Below are 15,573 nucleotides of genomic sequence, written 5' to 3'. Positions count from 1 at the left end.
CATATCCACATTTTATGGTCAAGGAAACTGGAACCAGGGAAGCCAAAGAAGTTGTCTAAGTCACACAATATATTGGTGACAGAGCTGTGACTAACATTCAATTTCTGGACCTAAGACCTGTGATTTCTTTATTTATCTGGGAGCCTTCGGCCTATAAAAAAAAAACAAAAAACAAAAACCCACCCACCAACCAACCAAACTACAAAAACAACCCTGAAGTCCTCAGAAGTACCTATGTTCATGTGGGACCACTAGGGACCACTAGGGACTTTAGTTTTGTATACCTAGTTTTTCTGTTAAGAAAGAAGGATCTTTGAGGTATAGAAGGAAAAAGCAAATGAAAATCGGAGCAATTGCATTTTACTCTCTTCTGGATATTGGCTTGCCTGCTTTAGTTTTAATACCCCACAGTAGTTTCTTTCAGTGCCAACTCCCACTACAGACTAAAACAAAGGTCTTTCCCCAATTCCCTGCCTAAATGAAAAGCAATATGTCAGAGTCTTTTTTTTTTTAAAGACTTTATTTATTTATTTGACAGAGAGATAGAGAGAGAGCACAAGTAGGCAGAGTGGCAGGCAGAGGGAGAGGGAGAAGCAGGCTCTCCGCCAAGCAGGGAGCCAGACGTGGGGCTCGATTCCAGGACCCCGGGATCATGACCTGAGCTGAGGGCAGCCGCTTAACCGACTGAGCCACCCAGGCGCCCCAATAGGTCAGAGTCTTAATACTTTATTAACTTAAAACATCATTCTAATAAATATGTATTAACAAACATAATGCACTCCAGAAGATCTAAAAACATTTACAAACCTCATCAAAGTAAAAATACCACTTTTTCTTCTTTATAGTACACATGGAGGGTCACTTCACATGCCTGCTAGCTTAGACATCTTAAAAATATCAGCTTAACATTAAAAAACTGAATATACACATGAACCTTGGAAGTATCTGTTCAGCTATTTTGTTGTTGTTGTTGTTTATTCTTGATAAAATCCAAACGTGTCAGAAAAGAAGGGTCAAGATTTTGTTTCATCTTCTCTGAATTCCCTAGGAGGGAAAAAGCAGATCCAGCCACTTGGAGGAGGTGCAACTGTTAGCTTCTGAAGGGCAGCGGCCGTAACTTTAATCTCTGGCTCCCCCATACCTAGCATAGGCCTGGAACCTGGTGGTCAACAAACACCTGCTGAGTGAGGGGGTGGTATCTTGTCCAGAGGTGTTGCTCTGTCCTCCCAGCTCCTCAGAGGGAGCCTTCACAAGCCTCCTGCAGAAAGGACTCTCCTGTCCTCTCACCACCAAGTCCACGCGTCTTCTGCTCCTGCTTGGAGCAAGCTGGACGTGTATTTTGTAATTTCAAAAGCATGAAACTCCTTCCCCAAATCCGTTTCTGAACTAGTCTTCGAGTGGGAGAATTGATCCCTCCAAGATTTATAGGCAGCACCCAATAGAAAGGGGTTAACAGACTCCCCAGAAAGAAAAAAAAAAGTAACACTCATTTTTCATTCTAGATAAAAACATTAGCATGTGTCCACCTTGTAAATGGTGACCCCTCCTCTTCCACACAAGTATCTGGGGTGGGGCAAGAGGAGGGTAAAAACCTGAAGGATTTTCCTGTCTGTGGAGCAGGGCTGGGAATGTGAAGAACTGCAGGGCCCGAGATTTTAGCTGATCTCCCCTTGACTTCGAGTCTTCAGGTGTCGGGGAGCCTATTTGGCGTGTCCAAAGCCCAGTGAGTCATTTGGTTCCCACTCTGGGCTGAACTTTGAAAGGGTAACTTATCCCTTCTTGCAGTTCCCAGAAGTAAGGTGAAGGGGCTCACCCTGCTGGGAGTTTTGGACAGGACTGAAGGGCCTGAGAAGTCAGACGTGGATGGTGGCAAGTGGGGAGGCTGCCCTCCGTAGTGTTGTGTAACTCTGCTTGCAGCCAGTCAGGGCCTTCATTTGAGCCCATGCTGGGTCTCCCGGTGCCGCCTGAGGTCCACCTTCCTCTGGAAGCCCTTCCCACACAGGTCACAGCCAAAGGGTTTGAAGCCTGTGTGCTTGCGGCTGTGGGTGATGAGGTTGGAGCTCTGGCTGAACGCCTTCCCACACACCTGGCATTTGTGGGGCTTCTCACCTGCGAGGAGGGAGGAGGGGAGGGGAGGAAGTATGAGCTTATGATCAAGCTAGAGGGGATTCACTGTGACCCACATGCTCTTGGCAGCAGCTGGCTGCACCACAGTCTAAGGCCTTCAAGCAACTTGGAGGGTGACGTGTTGCAACGCAAGTCCTGGGAAGTCATGGGTGCACCAAGTGAAAGGGAGACTTTCTGAGTGGGGGTTCCCAGCAAAAGGCCTCAAACCGTTTCCTGCTAAACGGAAACAGCAAAGGCCACGTGCCCAGACTCACAGCTGAATCCACCCTGGCAAGACACCCCTGACTTTAGAAGCAGAGAGCTCCCACAGCAGATGTTCAATGTGGGGGTGGGGGCCATGTGACTCTGCTCTAATTCAGAGGAAGTTTTCAAATCTGAGTTTCCAAGTGGGTGTTGGTTTGTATGGACCAGTGAGCCTGCCTTCCTTCTTGCTTTTGAAGGACAATAGAATGTATCTGAAGCATAGACATGTCTCAAAGTCTTATTTTCAAAACTCCACATTTGGGTCACAAAGTATTTCTTAAATAGCGGATCCTTTCCAACTTGATTTTATTTTCTTTTTATAAGGATTCTTTATATCTTTGCAAGTCTTCACCATAAATTAATAAGTAACAAAGAGAAAAAGTGTCAGGGGCGCCTGGGTGGCTTAGTTGGTTGAGTGTCCGACTCTTGGTTTTGGCTCAGGTCATGATCTCAGGGTTGTGAGATCCAGCCCTCTGTCAGGCTCTGTCCTCAACACAGAGTCTGCTTGAGATTCTTTCCCTTTTCCTCTCCCTCCCCACACGCTCTCTCTCTCTCTTTCTCTCCCAAATAAATATCTTTTTCAGTGTTGCTGTTGTTTCCTTCTTTTTATAACCTTGTAGAGGAGAAAAAATATCTTTTACCTCTACTTTTCTAAGTTCTAGACTGGGACCCCTGTAAATAAATAAAAATCTTAAAAAAAAAAAAAAGAAAGTTTTGTCTTCCCCCCAATTCATGTGCTGTTTAATATTTGGGTAAATAACATGAATTTCCAAAGAGCCTCAGCATGTCATTATTGTCAGGGCTTGGTCTTGGAAAAGTGCACAAAATAGATGAGGTTTGTTTTTGAGGAAACTTCTGTCCCTCTTGCGGCACCCCTTTCTGCCTTCATGCTTCAGATTTCTTTAATAAGGAGCCACCCATCAAAATTTAGCCTATCCCTTTAGGGTCAAATAAATCTGAGAAACAAATTCTAGGTACGATGTGAATGTTTGATAAAGACTTAATGTTTCATTCAGTCAAGATCCTAGTTGTATTTTGGGCGCCTGGGTGGCTCAGTCGGTTAAGCGTCTGTCTTCAGCTCAGGTCATGATCCCAGGGTCCTGGGATTGAGCCCCGCATCGTGCTCCCTGCTCAGCGGAAAGCCTGCTTCTCCCTCTCCCTCTGCTTGCTGCTCTGCCTACTTGTGCTCTCTCTCTCTATCTCTCTGTCAAATAAATGAATAAAAGCTTTTTTAAAAAAAGTAAAAAAAAAAAATCCTAGTTGCATTTTGGTAAGGGTCTTGAATACCTTTACTCAAAAGGAGTGAGTTAACAGAAATTTCAGGTAAGGGGTCATGATTAAAGTAGGATATTTTTCTGGGTTTTCAGAAACAAATTTTCTGAAATTTGTTTTAAATCAGTATTCATATTCTGGAATAAAATAGTCAGAATTCTGGGTCTCTTGTTCATGTCTTATTTACTATTAAAGAAACTGCTCCTGGCATTAAAACTGCCACCGATATACAATCAAAATGTTAGGTAAAGATCCCAGGATTGGAATCCAGAGCATTCCATGGCCCCAAGATTTACTCTCAGTCTGACCTTCGGTAAATCATTTCATCACCCTGAGTTTCATCACCCTAAGGCTACTTACTCGGGTGGCAGTGAGGATCAAAAGAAGGGATGGGGCACCTGCATGGCTCAATCAGTTAAGCATCTGACTCAGGTCATGATCTCAAGGTCCTGGGATCAAGCCCCATGTCTGGCTCAGTGGGGAGTCTCCTTGTCCCTCTCCCTCTGCCCCTCCCACTCATGCCCTCTTTATCTCTCTCTCAAATAAATAACTAAAATCTTTTTTAAAAAGGGAGGGATAGATTTTTTTTTAAGAAGGGATAGGTTTGAAAGCAGTTTGTAAATTATGAAGTATTATAATAGGTGAAGATTTACCATTATTATGGCATGAACTTGCTGATATTTTGAAAAGGGCAGTAAGTGAATAGAAGCTTTCTATATCTACCAACCCTCATGACACTGAAAATAGAATACAGTAAACAGTGGTCAAGATAATAGACATTTGAAGTCAGGAATTTAAGTCCTGGCCCTGTTGCTTGCTATCAGGGCCCTGGACAAGTACCTGACCCTTCTGTGCCTCACTTGCCTCATCTCTAGAATGGGGATAAGGAATAGTCTCTACCTCCCAGAGTTCTTGTGAACATAAAATGAGATAATGCATTTAAAAAGTGCTTAGCAGACAGCTTAGTAATATTTACCATTGTTTTTTCCTCCTCAATCAGAATAAGCTCTTAGACTGCAAGAAATGCAGCCAAGAGACCACACATAAGGCTTCCTGCTTCCCTAAAAGGCTGGGTGGGAGCCCTGGAGAAAGAGCTCACTCTCTGGTGCTTAGTAGTTCACCCAGAGCAGGCAGCAGTTGGAGCAGCAGCTAAACTAGAGGAAAATAGTCTTTGCAAAGATAGAAAACCTGAGGTTGGCCAGCTGAGTGGTTCTTCAAATGCAGCCCCACACCGAGGCCCCTCTGGGGAGAACCTTGTATGTAAATGAATCTAAGAGAATCTGCCTCCTTGTTTTCTTGAACACACTGCAGTGATTAACTCCATCTAGAAGGCCTCATCTACCACTCACTCTGTAGCCAGAATATCAGAGCTAAGGTGAATTATACTGGCCTCAGGAGGAAGAACAATGCTCTTCCATGCCAGCCTTCCCCAGGTGTTTTCAGACAAGCCAAGGGCTTTCAGCTTACCAGTGTGGATGAAGGTGTGTTTCTTCATGTCTGACTTCTGGTGGAATCTCTTGCCACAGTACTGACAAGGGTAGGGCCGGGTGTCTGAGTGGATGAGCAAGTGTGTAGACAGCGTAGATGACCTCTTGAAGCTCTTGCCACAGATCTTACAGTCAAAGCTGCGTTCCTGTGGATAGAAAGATGTGGCATTCCTATTGTAGTCATATAGGCTGCCGTCTTCTTCACCACCAACCCGACCATAAAATCCCCCCAAACCAGGGCTCTCCCTTCCTTCAGGCTCCCCCTCCACTTAGCCTGCCCCATCATCCCTGGCTCCAGATTTATTTCCAACCTCCACCCTCCCTCCCCACCCCAGCCTCTTCCCCTTTAACACTTTTTCTACCCAAACACTTTTCACCCACAACCCTCCACACCCCATGGCAAAAATGTATCCCCACCCTGCTTTTTTGACACCCATTGACAAACACTTCACCCTCCTCAACAGGAGGCTTAGACCTCAGTCACTTGAGACCACTGCGCCCTCTAGCCCTTGTTGAGAGAGACTGGAGAATGGTACTCTTTTTAGTAAATAAGTTTCTGTAAGTAAGCATTCACTTGTCATAGTTACTTGTGTACTTAATTGCTTATCTACCCTCGTCACTCAGCTAAACTGAAAAATTCCGTGGGGGCATCCTGTCAGGGACCTGCTGTGTTACAGGATTCTCAAGAGCCTAGCAGCTGGAAGTTGGACAACAAATACTAATAAAGAAATGCATGAAATAACAGCAGGACAAATATGCTTCTGGATGCTCTCAATGAGTTGACATCCCTTCCTTTCAGTTGGGAGGGGTCAGTCAATACAGATTAAGTGACAGCCATTTGGTGAAAAGAAGTGAGGCAAAAAAACCCAAAGCTAATAAATCTGATATATCAGCAGCAAGGGCGCATAGAAACCCTCCTCAAACCCAAAGTAATGATCTGGATCACCCTCTGGAGGCTTACAATGATGTGACACCAAACTCTAGGGCTGCCTCGAAGCCTGAGCCGGCCACCTTTCCCTACACACCCACATCTGGGCAAAGGGACATGGTGGAGGAGACTGGGGGCAATCCGGTGAAGCCCAAGGGAAAAGCTGCCAGGAGGAGAGTGGCCGGTGCTGCACGGACAAGCAGAACATCCCCGAATGTGAAAACCTGAACAGGGCCGCGCGCGGCCATACGCCCCGCGCTTACCTGCGAGTGCACGGCTTTATGCTGCTCCAGGCTCACCGCGTGCCCGAAGGTCTTGCCGCACATTTCGCACGCAAAGGGTCTCGTGCCGCTGTGGGACCTGCGCACGTGCACCTCGAGCCCGTGCGGCGTGGAGAACACCTGAGGCGGGTGGGGCCGGGGAGAAGGCCGCTGAGAGGGGCCAAGGGGCATGGGCCGGGGGCGCGGGCGCGGGCGCGGGGCCGACGAAGCCAGGCGCGCGGGAGCCTCACCTTGCTGCACTTGATGCACTTGTAGGAGCCGCCGCCCAGTAGCAGGCGGGTGCACAGCAGCTCCGACTCCACCTTGACGCCGGCGCCCTTGTCCGCGTGCAGCCCGTGGCCGCGCTCCGCATACAGCCCTCCCGCCGCCGCCGTCGGCCGCTCGTACAGCCCCGCCGCCGCGGGCCCGAAGTCGCCGTAGAGCCCCAGGCCCGCGCCGCCCGCAGCGCCACCTCCTGCGCTGCCTCCCCCGGGCGCCCCGGCCCCCGCGCCGCCCGCAGCCCGCTCGGGGCCGTAGAGCGCCGCGGGGTGGCCTGGCTCCGGGGCGCGCTCGCAGAAGAGGCCCAGGCCGGCGCCGCGCTCCAGGGCCGCGCACGGCCGGTAGCTGTGCACCAAGTGCCGCAGGTCAGAACCCGCCAGGCCGCTCCAAGAGTACGGCTTGAAGGGGAGGGGCAACGGCTGGGCTTCGTCCAGCGAAGGGCACGCCGACTTCTCCGAGGCTGTGGAGGCACAAGGGGGCGTCGGGTTAGGCTTCACACGGCTGGGCGAAGGCCGCCCGGCGGCGTCTGCCAGTCGCCCGGCGCTGGGGGAGTCCTCCGTGCGCCAGACGCCGCACTAGGTGCCATGACGCCCCCAGGATAAAACGCGGACCCGGTCTCTGGGGCCTCGAGGATCACTGGAGGCGGCAGGGCGGCGAACGAATAGTTAAAATGACATCGGTCGAGGAGATGGGTAAATTTGGCGCCAGGGCAGCGGAAACGACGTTAAGAGGGTCCTTTCTGGCGGGACCCGAGCACTTCGCGGTCCCGCAGAGAAAAGCGCGCCAAGCTGTCTGTGCTGGAGAAATGTTCTGAGCTGAGCTAAGCGGGAGAACGTGGCCACAGTTAAGGTTTGGACAGCGCTCCTGCGCAGAGGGCCCAGCGCCCAGTGCCAACACTCTCCCGGCCCCTACAGGTTCCCCACTCCGTCCTTTTTCTTTCCGGGATAGATAAGGAGGGAGGGGAAAGGACCAGTAAGATGCGGCCTGGCCTACCGAAGACATCTGTTTGAAAAAAACGGGAAGGTGTTAACATTCCTAACAGTTATTAAATAGCCAGTGCAGGTAGCAAAGGGGCAGTGGGAAGAGGGTTTGGAGCTTGAACTGCCTGCCAAATACTCCTATTCTCATTCCTGTCATAGTTTTATGGGGGGGAAATCCAAATTTTTCATTAAGGTTTAGCCACCACCCTCCAGGGACATGGCTTTCCCATATTCGTGGCCTTCTGCACCCCCTGCACAACGTGAATTTTGCTAAAACCAAATACCCAACGTATCCTTTCTCCATTTGCATACGGATTTACAAATCTGTTCCCACCCTACACTCCAGGCTAACCGTTTCAGTGACAGGCTGCACCCCAAGTTTCAGTCGCAGAGATTCTGGAAGCACCCAGTCTTGCAGGGCCGTGTCCTGCACAGCCAAGAAGAATCCCCCACTCGCAGGCTCCCAGACACACTCGCTGGAGTTATGGCTTTAGCCAAGTCAACGCACTGAGTGTGGGATGGGGTTGGGGCTGTCTTTTAAAACTAGTGAATGCAATCTGGAAATGACAGGCACTTGGCAGAATCCGGCTAGTTTGCGTTCTCCTTCCCTGGCCCGAAGCCAAGGCTTGCTCCCACCCAACGTTTTCGCAAACCTCAATTGCTGTCTGGAAATTAAGCCCACGGACTGGTCCCCAAGACTAGGCCAACCCAGCAAAACGAAAACTGAAACAGGCCCCCCGATCCGCGCCTACGAAGACTCAGAGGAGGGCAGAGATTTTTCAGCCCCACCCGTCCCTCTTGCTTGGCACCCAGCTCTGCCAGGACCGTTGCTGCGGGAGCCAGAGGAAGTTTTAAAGACTGACCAGGTCTCCGTTTGAGACTCGGAGGTCTGATTTTGGGGATCCCAGCTCTTTCTAAACAGTGAGCTGATGAGAAAACGAAATGTCGAGGTTGCTGTCGGTCAAGACGACTCATTTATTTTCTCTCACCCACCATCTCTGCCAAACGAATCTTAACGAATGAACAAGCCGGGTCCAGCCGCCTCGGATCCAAGCAGCAGACCCTGTGAACAGGCTAACTCGGTCCCGGTTCAGAAGCCACATGCCTCCCCCATGGGCCCCCTTACCCCATAAACAAGCGCTCTCCTCTCGGAAAGACTCTCTGCCATCCATTTAGCATTTCTCCACCCAAAGCCGCCTCAGTTTATTCCTTGTCGCCTCGGCCCCAGAGCTCCCAACGGGTTCCTACCTGGAGACACAGAGGGCGACGGAGGCCTCCAGAAGTCCTCAAACTCTGAGCTCCGGTCGCAGACGCTGCCCTCACAGCTGCCCGGGGATGCGGAGGATCTCTCTGGAACCTCGGTCAACTGTGACTCGGGGGACAGACGACGCCGGGGCTCTGTCTTCGCCCCGTCTGCGCTCGAGGTGCTGTCTGCGGAGAGGAGGGAGGACAGGAGCTCAGGCTGGGCCTGATTGGGTTCTGAAGTGGCGCCCCCCAGACCGTGGCACCCTGGCGTCCTCCTCTTTTCCCAGACCTGGCTGGGAACCCTTCCGGATCCGAGGGCGGGAGCAAAGAGGCTGTGGCACCTAGGCGACAAGCCCGGAAGGGACCCGGACGGTAGGAAACAGAAAAGGCAGCAAAGGGGGCATCAGGGTCTCCCTGCCGGGTTCCTGGGGGATGGTGTGGTGGGGCTCAGAATCTACATCCCTGGGAGCCCCGCCCGGCCCCCGCGCACTCTGTACCTGCTCCGCCTGGCGCCAGGACATTCTCCAGGCGGAGGGAATAGTCGCGTCCCGGGGAGCGCGGCTGGTGGTAACTGTGAGCCTTCTTGCTCTTGACAAGGAACGAGCGCGGCATGGTGGTCGGGCGCGCTCTCCACTCCGCTCCCTGGAGCCGCAGTCAGCCCACTGTTACCCGGAGCGCTTGCTCAGCCCCAGCCAGGCGGAGACCTGCGAGAGGAGAAGAACCGGGTGGAAACGCGGGTCAGCACGCTCCGGGGCCCGGGACTGGGCAGCCGGGTGGAGAGAGAGCTCCGGCCGGGAGGAGGGAGGAAGGCCCACAGGAGGAGGGGCTTTGCCCCGCTGCGCCGCGCTCACCAGGTGGCACTCGGACAGGTGGCGCGAGCCCGCCGCCGCCGCCACAGCTGAGCGGTAAAACCCGTCCCGGGGCCCAGGCTCAGGCCTCTTCCTTCTGCCCTGCCCACACCCCTTGGCCCCTCCCCTTCCCTCGCAAAACTCGCTCTGGCAATCAAACTCTCCGGAGAGCCGATGTCCCCAACTGGCCAGTTACCCCCGCTCGACCACTCACTGCCTGCCTGGCCCTGTTTTCGGGCTGGGGAAGAGGGCAGGGACGCGCTGATCAATTTAAGGCCGAGGGATGTGTTCGCGCTCGAGGACCGGGAAGGGGCTAGAAGCCAAGCCCTTCTGGAGCCCGCTAGAAACTGGAGGGGGGTGGGAGGGGAGGGGCGCACTAGGCAGGCTGAGGAGCTGGGTCGGGTGACAGCAGCAGAGGAGCTGAGGGCAGCAGAAGCTGGAGAAAGAAAGGCAGGAGAGAAGAGGAACAGGAAGGTGGTGGGAGGGGGTATGACAGAGGACCGACCCCGGCCCCTGGTGGAACTCGCATCCCGGTGATCTCCCTCGCCCCTCACTCGTGCCTCACGCGAGGAAAAAGTTGGTCTGGAGACGCAAGTGCGGCGGAGGCAGGCAAAGTCTGGGGCAAGACACCCCAGACCATGGACACCTAACCTCGGAAACCAAGTCCTGGGAAAAAAGCACTTTTCGTTCTGCTCACCGAAAACCTTGTTTAGGGGAAGTCGAGCCCCATTCGCGCGCGCTGGCTGTGAACTGCGCTGTGGCTGGAGTCCGCGGAGAGCCAACAGTTCAGCGGCCGCGGAGAGCGCAGGGTGCTCTGCCGCGGCCAGAGCGCGGGGGTCCAGGCGCGGGAGGGAGCTAGCTGCCCGCGGCGCCGTTCTCATTAACCCCCAATCAGTTCACCTAATCCCGGGGTCGAAACCTGAGCCCGGCAGTGAGGCGGGGCAGCGCCTCCAGCTCGGCGCGGGGCTGCTGGGGGCGGAACCAGACGGGCTACTCGGTCTGGGGAAAACGAATTTGCCTTCCTCTCGATGGAGGTCAGGTTCACACGGGAGCTGCAGGCTCTTCGGGCACAGCAGCTCTCCAGGGTCTTGTCTAGTTCAGGAACAAGTGTGCTGGGGGACCACGGGCCGGAGCAAGACCCTCGTCCTTGGCCTTCGCGAGGCTTAGGCTGCCAGATTAGGAGCTGCGTGGCTCTCAGGGCAGGATGCAGGACACTAAGGCTGCCCGTTGGCGCTCCGAGCTCAAAACGAGTTCTCAGGGACTGGTTCCCTAGAGGGCATTCCACGTCCCACTGTGTCCCCCTCCCTGGGGGTGGAGCGGGGATAGGCTCGGGAGAAAAGACGGCTGGGGCATGTAGCGGAATCTCAGGAGAGCTTTCAGGAGTCCTAAGAGCCAGAAGGCCCCTAGGAGTGACGGTGCCACCTGCCCCCGTCTGAGTCCGCCCCTAAGGTCGGAGGTTTGGAGGTGCTGGGGCTGCCCCAGGACGCAGTTCTGCCACCACAGTTTTCCCTGGGCCTCTGCTTGCGCCGCCACTTCGGCCGTATAATTAGACACCACAAACGTAAAAACGAATTCCTTAGACAGCCATGAAACTCAGAGGTAAAGGAATACGGGGTGAAACGGTCTCGAGGGCCCTCGTGAGGCTTGGGTCTGCGTCGGCGCGAAGTCGGGCGGAGGTGGGGACAGAGGGGGAACTGTCCGCGCGGGCGCTGAGCCTCTGCTGGCTGGGACCGCGCGGAATCAGGAGGGCACCGAGGCGTCCTCTCCACCCAGGCCGAGCCCCGCGCCTCTCTCTCCTGCTGGCTGGCCCGGCCCGATCCTGGGAGAGCGGAATGGGTTGGGGGTGGCAGGGACGAGGGCTGAGCGCGTGGGAAGGCTACCTGGCGCAGCAGCTGGCGGCGGGAGGGCGGGGCGCCCCCCAGCGCACGCGGCCTGGGGCCTCTCTTCACGGTCTGGGCCCGGGAAGGCGGGAGTGGAGGCGCCGACGGGCAGCCTCCTGAGCCCAGCTGCCACCGCCTCCCCACCAGATGTTTCCTTCCCGGATGAATCCTGCTCCCCTGCGCCAAAATCCCTTGCGGATAGGGTTCTCGGGGCTCCCGCACAGGGGCCAGCAGCCGGGGGGGATCCCGGCAGCGCCCTCTGGTCGCCCCCGCAGTGGCGCTGCCCCGTTAGTCCCCGCGGCCGCCCCCACCAGGGGGGCAGGCGCAGAACAGGCGCAACAGACCTACCTGCGGGGTCAGGGCGCGGGCACTGCGCTCCGAGAGTTTTCAAACTGAGTTGCTTTCGGGAGAGACTGCGCTGTCTCTCTCTCTCTTTTTTTAATCTCCTTCCGAGCTCAGCCCCCAAAACCACAAGCTTCACTTCCTGAGCGTTAAGGAGTAGCTCTCTTAGCCCTCTCAGACCTGCCCCCCCCCAACCCCCAGTCTGGGCGCGCTCCTTTGCGCAAGGGGCTAGGAGGCGGACAGGGGCCCCGGCCTTTTCAGCCGTCCTCCCAGGAGGTCCTCGGCGTTTTTGCTCTGTGGGACTGCGGGGGTGGGGAGACCCGGAGGGCCCAACACCCAGGCCCTAGAAATGACTCGAAAGAAAATGAACCATTCTTGGCTCTTGGGAGACTTCCGCAGCGAGAAGAAGTCACAGATTCAGGACACAGATTGACTGGAGCGCCGGGGAGTGGGAGCGCCAGCTCGGAGGAGGTCTCCCCGCCCCTGTGGCCCGGGACGCCTCCACCCCCACCCCAACCCCGCCGCCTGCTTGGGCAGTGCCGCCCCCGGGTCGGGGCCGTGAATCACCACCCGCCAGCGGTGTCGCCGGCCTGGAGCCCGGCGAGTGGCCGCGGCGTCCGCAGAGCGAAACCTGCCCCGCTGCCCCGAAATAGCTTGTTGTGGAAACACTTCGGGATAAATACGCCCAACAAGGCTGAAAATACCTTGACACCCAATCCGAGAGGTTTGCTCATTTCCCTTCGGATTTAGGTAATGGTTAAATTTGGAAGAGGTGGGCGAGCGCCGAGCCCCCGGCGGAGAGGGCGCTGGCGGCGCGTCCCGCGGGCGCCCGGCTAGGCTGGCGGGCGCGCCCTCCCCACGCCGTGCTCCCCCGCGCTCTGCCGGGTCCCCTCCGCCCGCGGCTCATTTCCGGTGGTCGGAGCTGCGAAATTAAAGACTGCGCGGGAGGGAGAGCGCGGGGGCAGCGGCGGGGGCAGCGGCGGCGGCGGCTCGGCTGACCCCGCCCTGCCCGGGCCAGCCCGGGAGAGCGGTACCTCAGGCACCTGGTCCTGAGAGGAGCGATACAGCGCCATAAAGGCACCACCCCGACGACTATTGAAGAGTAAATCTTCGCTCGGATTGTGTGTTCCTTGAGGGTAGGCACGGATCTTCACTATTATCTCCCTGGTACGCTTTAAGAAACGTCTGTGGACTGAGTAAATGAATGAATGGAGTTAAGTAATTCTATTAATAGAACAGGGGGGAAAATGTAAGCCTCACCCATAAATAAACAAATGCAGCAACTTCCAACGCTAGATGTCTGCCATGATCCATAGAGTGTGGCCTGTTGTGTATGCTTAAACCTGAACCCTTTCCTGACGGGGGTGGATATCGTGATTACGTTACTTTCCTAAGTGAATTGAGTGAGATTTTGATCACTACTTCATGCACAGTTAAGTCTCCAGTGCCAGAAGGGAGAAGGGAGTGTTGCTCCTCATTTCTTGCAGAATAACGTACCATATTTTAGATTAAGCCAGCGTTATCATGGAAAAATAAGGTCCTTGTAGCCGTTTCGCTAGAGAGAAATATTTTTTAGAATGATTTTTGTTTGGTAAACCCGAAGATTTGCAGAAAATATTTGGGTACTATGGCAGTAGTTCAAGCATGTTTTAATAGATTAGACATTTTATATAACAATGGTCCTACACCTACTGTGTGCCAGGTGCTGGACTAGACACATCTTAATAGTCTGCTTAGCTATTCTCCTTACACTGCTGTTCATTTGTTCAACACCCCTTTCCTTATAAATTGGTTAGCACCCAGAAGTAAACAATCTTAACCAGAAGGATTACAAATATTGAATAAACTGAAGGGAAATTAAGGCATTTTGTATATAAGCTTTTAATTCTTATATGCTTTGTCCGGGCCTAAAGTATAAAAATTTCAAAGCAGTCCAAAACAGATCTTTCCCTTATTCCTTCTATCTTATGCAACAGTAGAAAAAGTTTTAAAAGAAAATTGTAAATGGAACAAAAGAAAATATTATCAACCAAGTTCTAGAGAAATGGTTGAACCATTTCCTTTACACATGAGCAAGTTCAAAGTCAAAATTTCTTGAAAAGGTGCTGTGACTAGTAGTTTAGTTGAGTGTTGCTGTTTGAAGTCTCAGAAAACTTGAGGGAGGCTATGAAGGGGACAAATAATCACCTTGTATAGTATCACTTTAGAATAAATCCCTTTCATTCAGATTAAACCTAGTCATCTTGCTTAGTTTGCCATTCACCTCCTCTGAATTTGCAAAATAAAACTGAGGACTGGAACAGGGACACCCAGAGAAAAGCAAGCGGGTGTGAGATGGCACAGAATTTCTCTTTATAATCTTTTAAGTTTTGAACCAAATGGGTGTATTACCAATTCAAATAAATACACATAAAAATATCTGACTAGAGAGATCAGGTCATTTCCCAGGTGTATAGTGTTGACTCCCACACTTAGGGGGAACAGAGGAGAAAATAAAAAGAGGGGTACCCAGAAAGGTTAAGAAACGTGCCAAGGAGCAGCTAAGAGCCAGCACTGGAAATGATGATACAATGAACTTGACTTCCCGCTACTTCAAACTACCTCTCATTTACCACTAAACGGAGAACGAAGAGAATAAGACTGCCCTGCCCCCAAAGTGCACATTTTCAAAAGCTAGAAAATATCCCTCCCCCAATGTGTTCCTTTGGAACTGAAATAGATCTAATGGTAAGCAGAATTAGGCTTAGAGCATAATTTTCTATATATACTGGTTTTCCAAAAAGAGGGTGTAAAATTTGCTATTTTGTCAGTAATTTATTAATTATTATTAAATAATAACATATCTGTAGATGCCAAAAGACAAATGATGTTCTTTATATCACAAACATTTCCAAGCCCTGGCCAGTGGCCCATTTATTTCAAGTAGCATCTCAAGATCAGAATTCCCCTACAACAAAAGATTTGAGACTTTTTAAAAAAAGAAAATTGTAACAGGTTATTGCCAGTTTCTTGTTTATATTTTCACAAAGCTTTACAGCTACCATCTCTGTTCTTTTTGGGGTAGGCATAAGAAGAGTGGGGATCTTGAAACCACAGAAAGGGGCAATGTCCCCCTTTCCAGCATACTTTTCTGTAGTGTTTGCCTCATTTGATGCTCACAGCAATGCTCCCAAGGAGGGGAAAGAGTCCAGGCTTTTTGCAGATAGTCCTTCATTGAAATGAGTCTGTTCTGCCAGTGAGTAGCCCTGTGAACTTGGGAAAGTTAGCTCAACCTTCCCAGCCCCAGTTTCTCACCTGTAAAGTCAGAATAACTACTTACCTTGCAAGACCATGGAGCAACCCTGTGATACCCGCTCTTCATGGGTTCCTCTGGGCCCCAAGAATGGACTAATTCTCCCAGTGAGGGTGTCTTGGGTTTAGCCTTCTTGTTCCACGTCCTGCTTCAATTTATTCAACTTTGCATAAGTAAACTTCATTATAGTAATTTGCAGGGGCTTGGATTTTTTTTTTTTTTAAATCAGAGGTCAGAAGAAAATTAATCAAGGATCAATTTCCATTTCTAGATATTCTGTAGACTTATTTAGGGCAAGTTAAGGGAGTAACTGTGTCAGGACTTAGTGTGCCCATCTTTAAAACAGGAGATGCCTCCCATGTGTCAAATACCCTGAGCTATTGGCTGAGA

The 15,573-nt window shown here is 52.4% G+C and overlaps 1 protein-coding gene across 1 annotated transcript; it reads right to left on the bottom strand.

The window, feature by feature from the left end:
- Window positions 1–712: 712 nt before the first annotated feature.
- On the bottom strand, window positions 713–9,743 carry GFI1 (growth factor independent 1 transcriptional repressor). Its single transcript, XM_035020139.1, has 7 exons — window positions 9,673–9,743; window positions 9,319–9,525; window positions 8,825–9,007; window positions 6,569–7,056; window positions 6,321–6,458; window positions 5,110–5,275; window positions 713–2,109 (listed from the first exon to the last, which is right to left on the bottom strand). The coding sequence occupies exons 2-7, from the start codon at window positions 9,431–9,433 to the stop codon at window positions 1,931–1,933; spliced, it is 1,269 nt and encodes a 422-aa protein (XP_034876030.1). The 5' UTR covers window positions 9,434–9,525; window positions 9,673–9,743; the 3' UTR covers window positions 713–1,930.
- Window positions 9,744–15,573: the final 5,830 nt, after the last annotated feature.

This window comes from Mirounga leonina, unplaced genomic scaffold, assembly GCF_011800145.1.
Source record: "Mirounga leonina isolate KUSES-001 unplaced genomic scaffold, KU_Mleo_1.0 Mir_173, whole genome shotgun sequence".
NCBI lineage: Eukaryota > Metazoa > Chordata > Mammalia > Carnivora > Phocidae > Mirounga > Mirounga leonina.
This window is presented reverse-complemented; position numbering and strand designations above follow the sequence as displayed.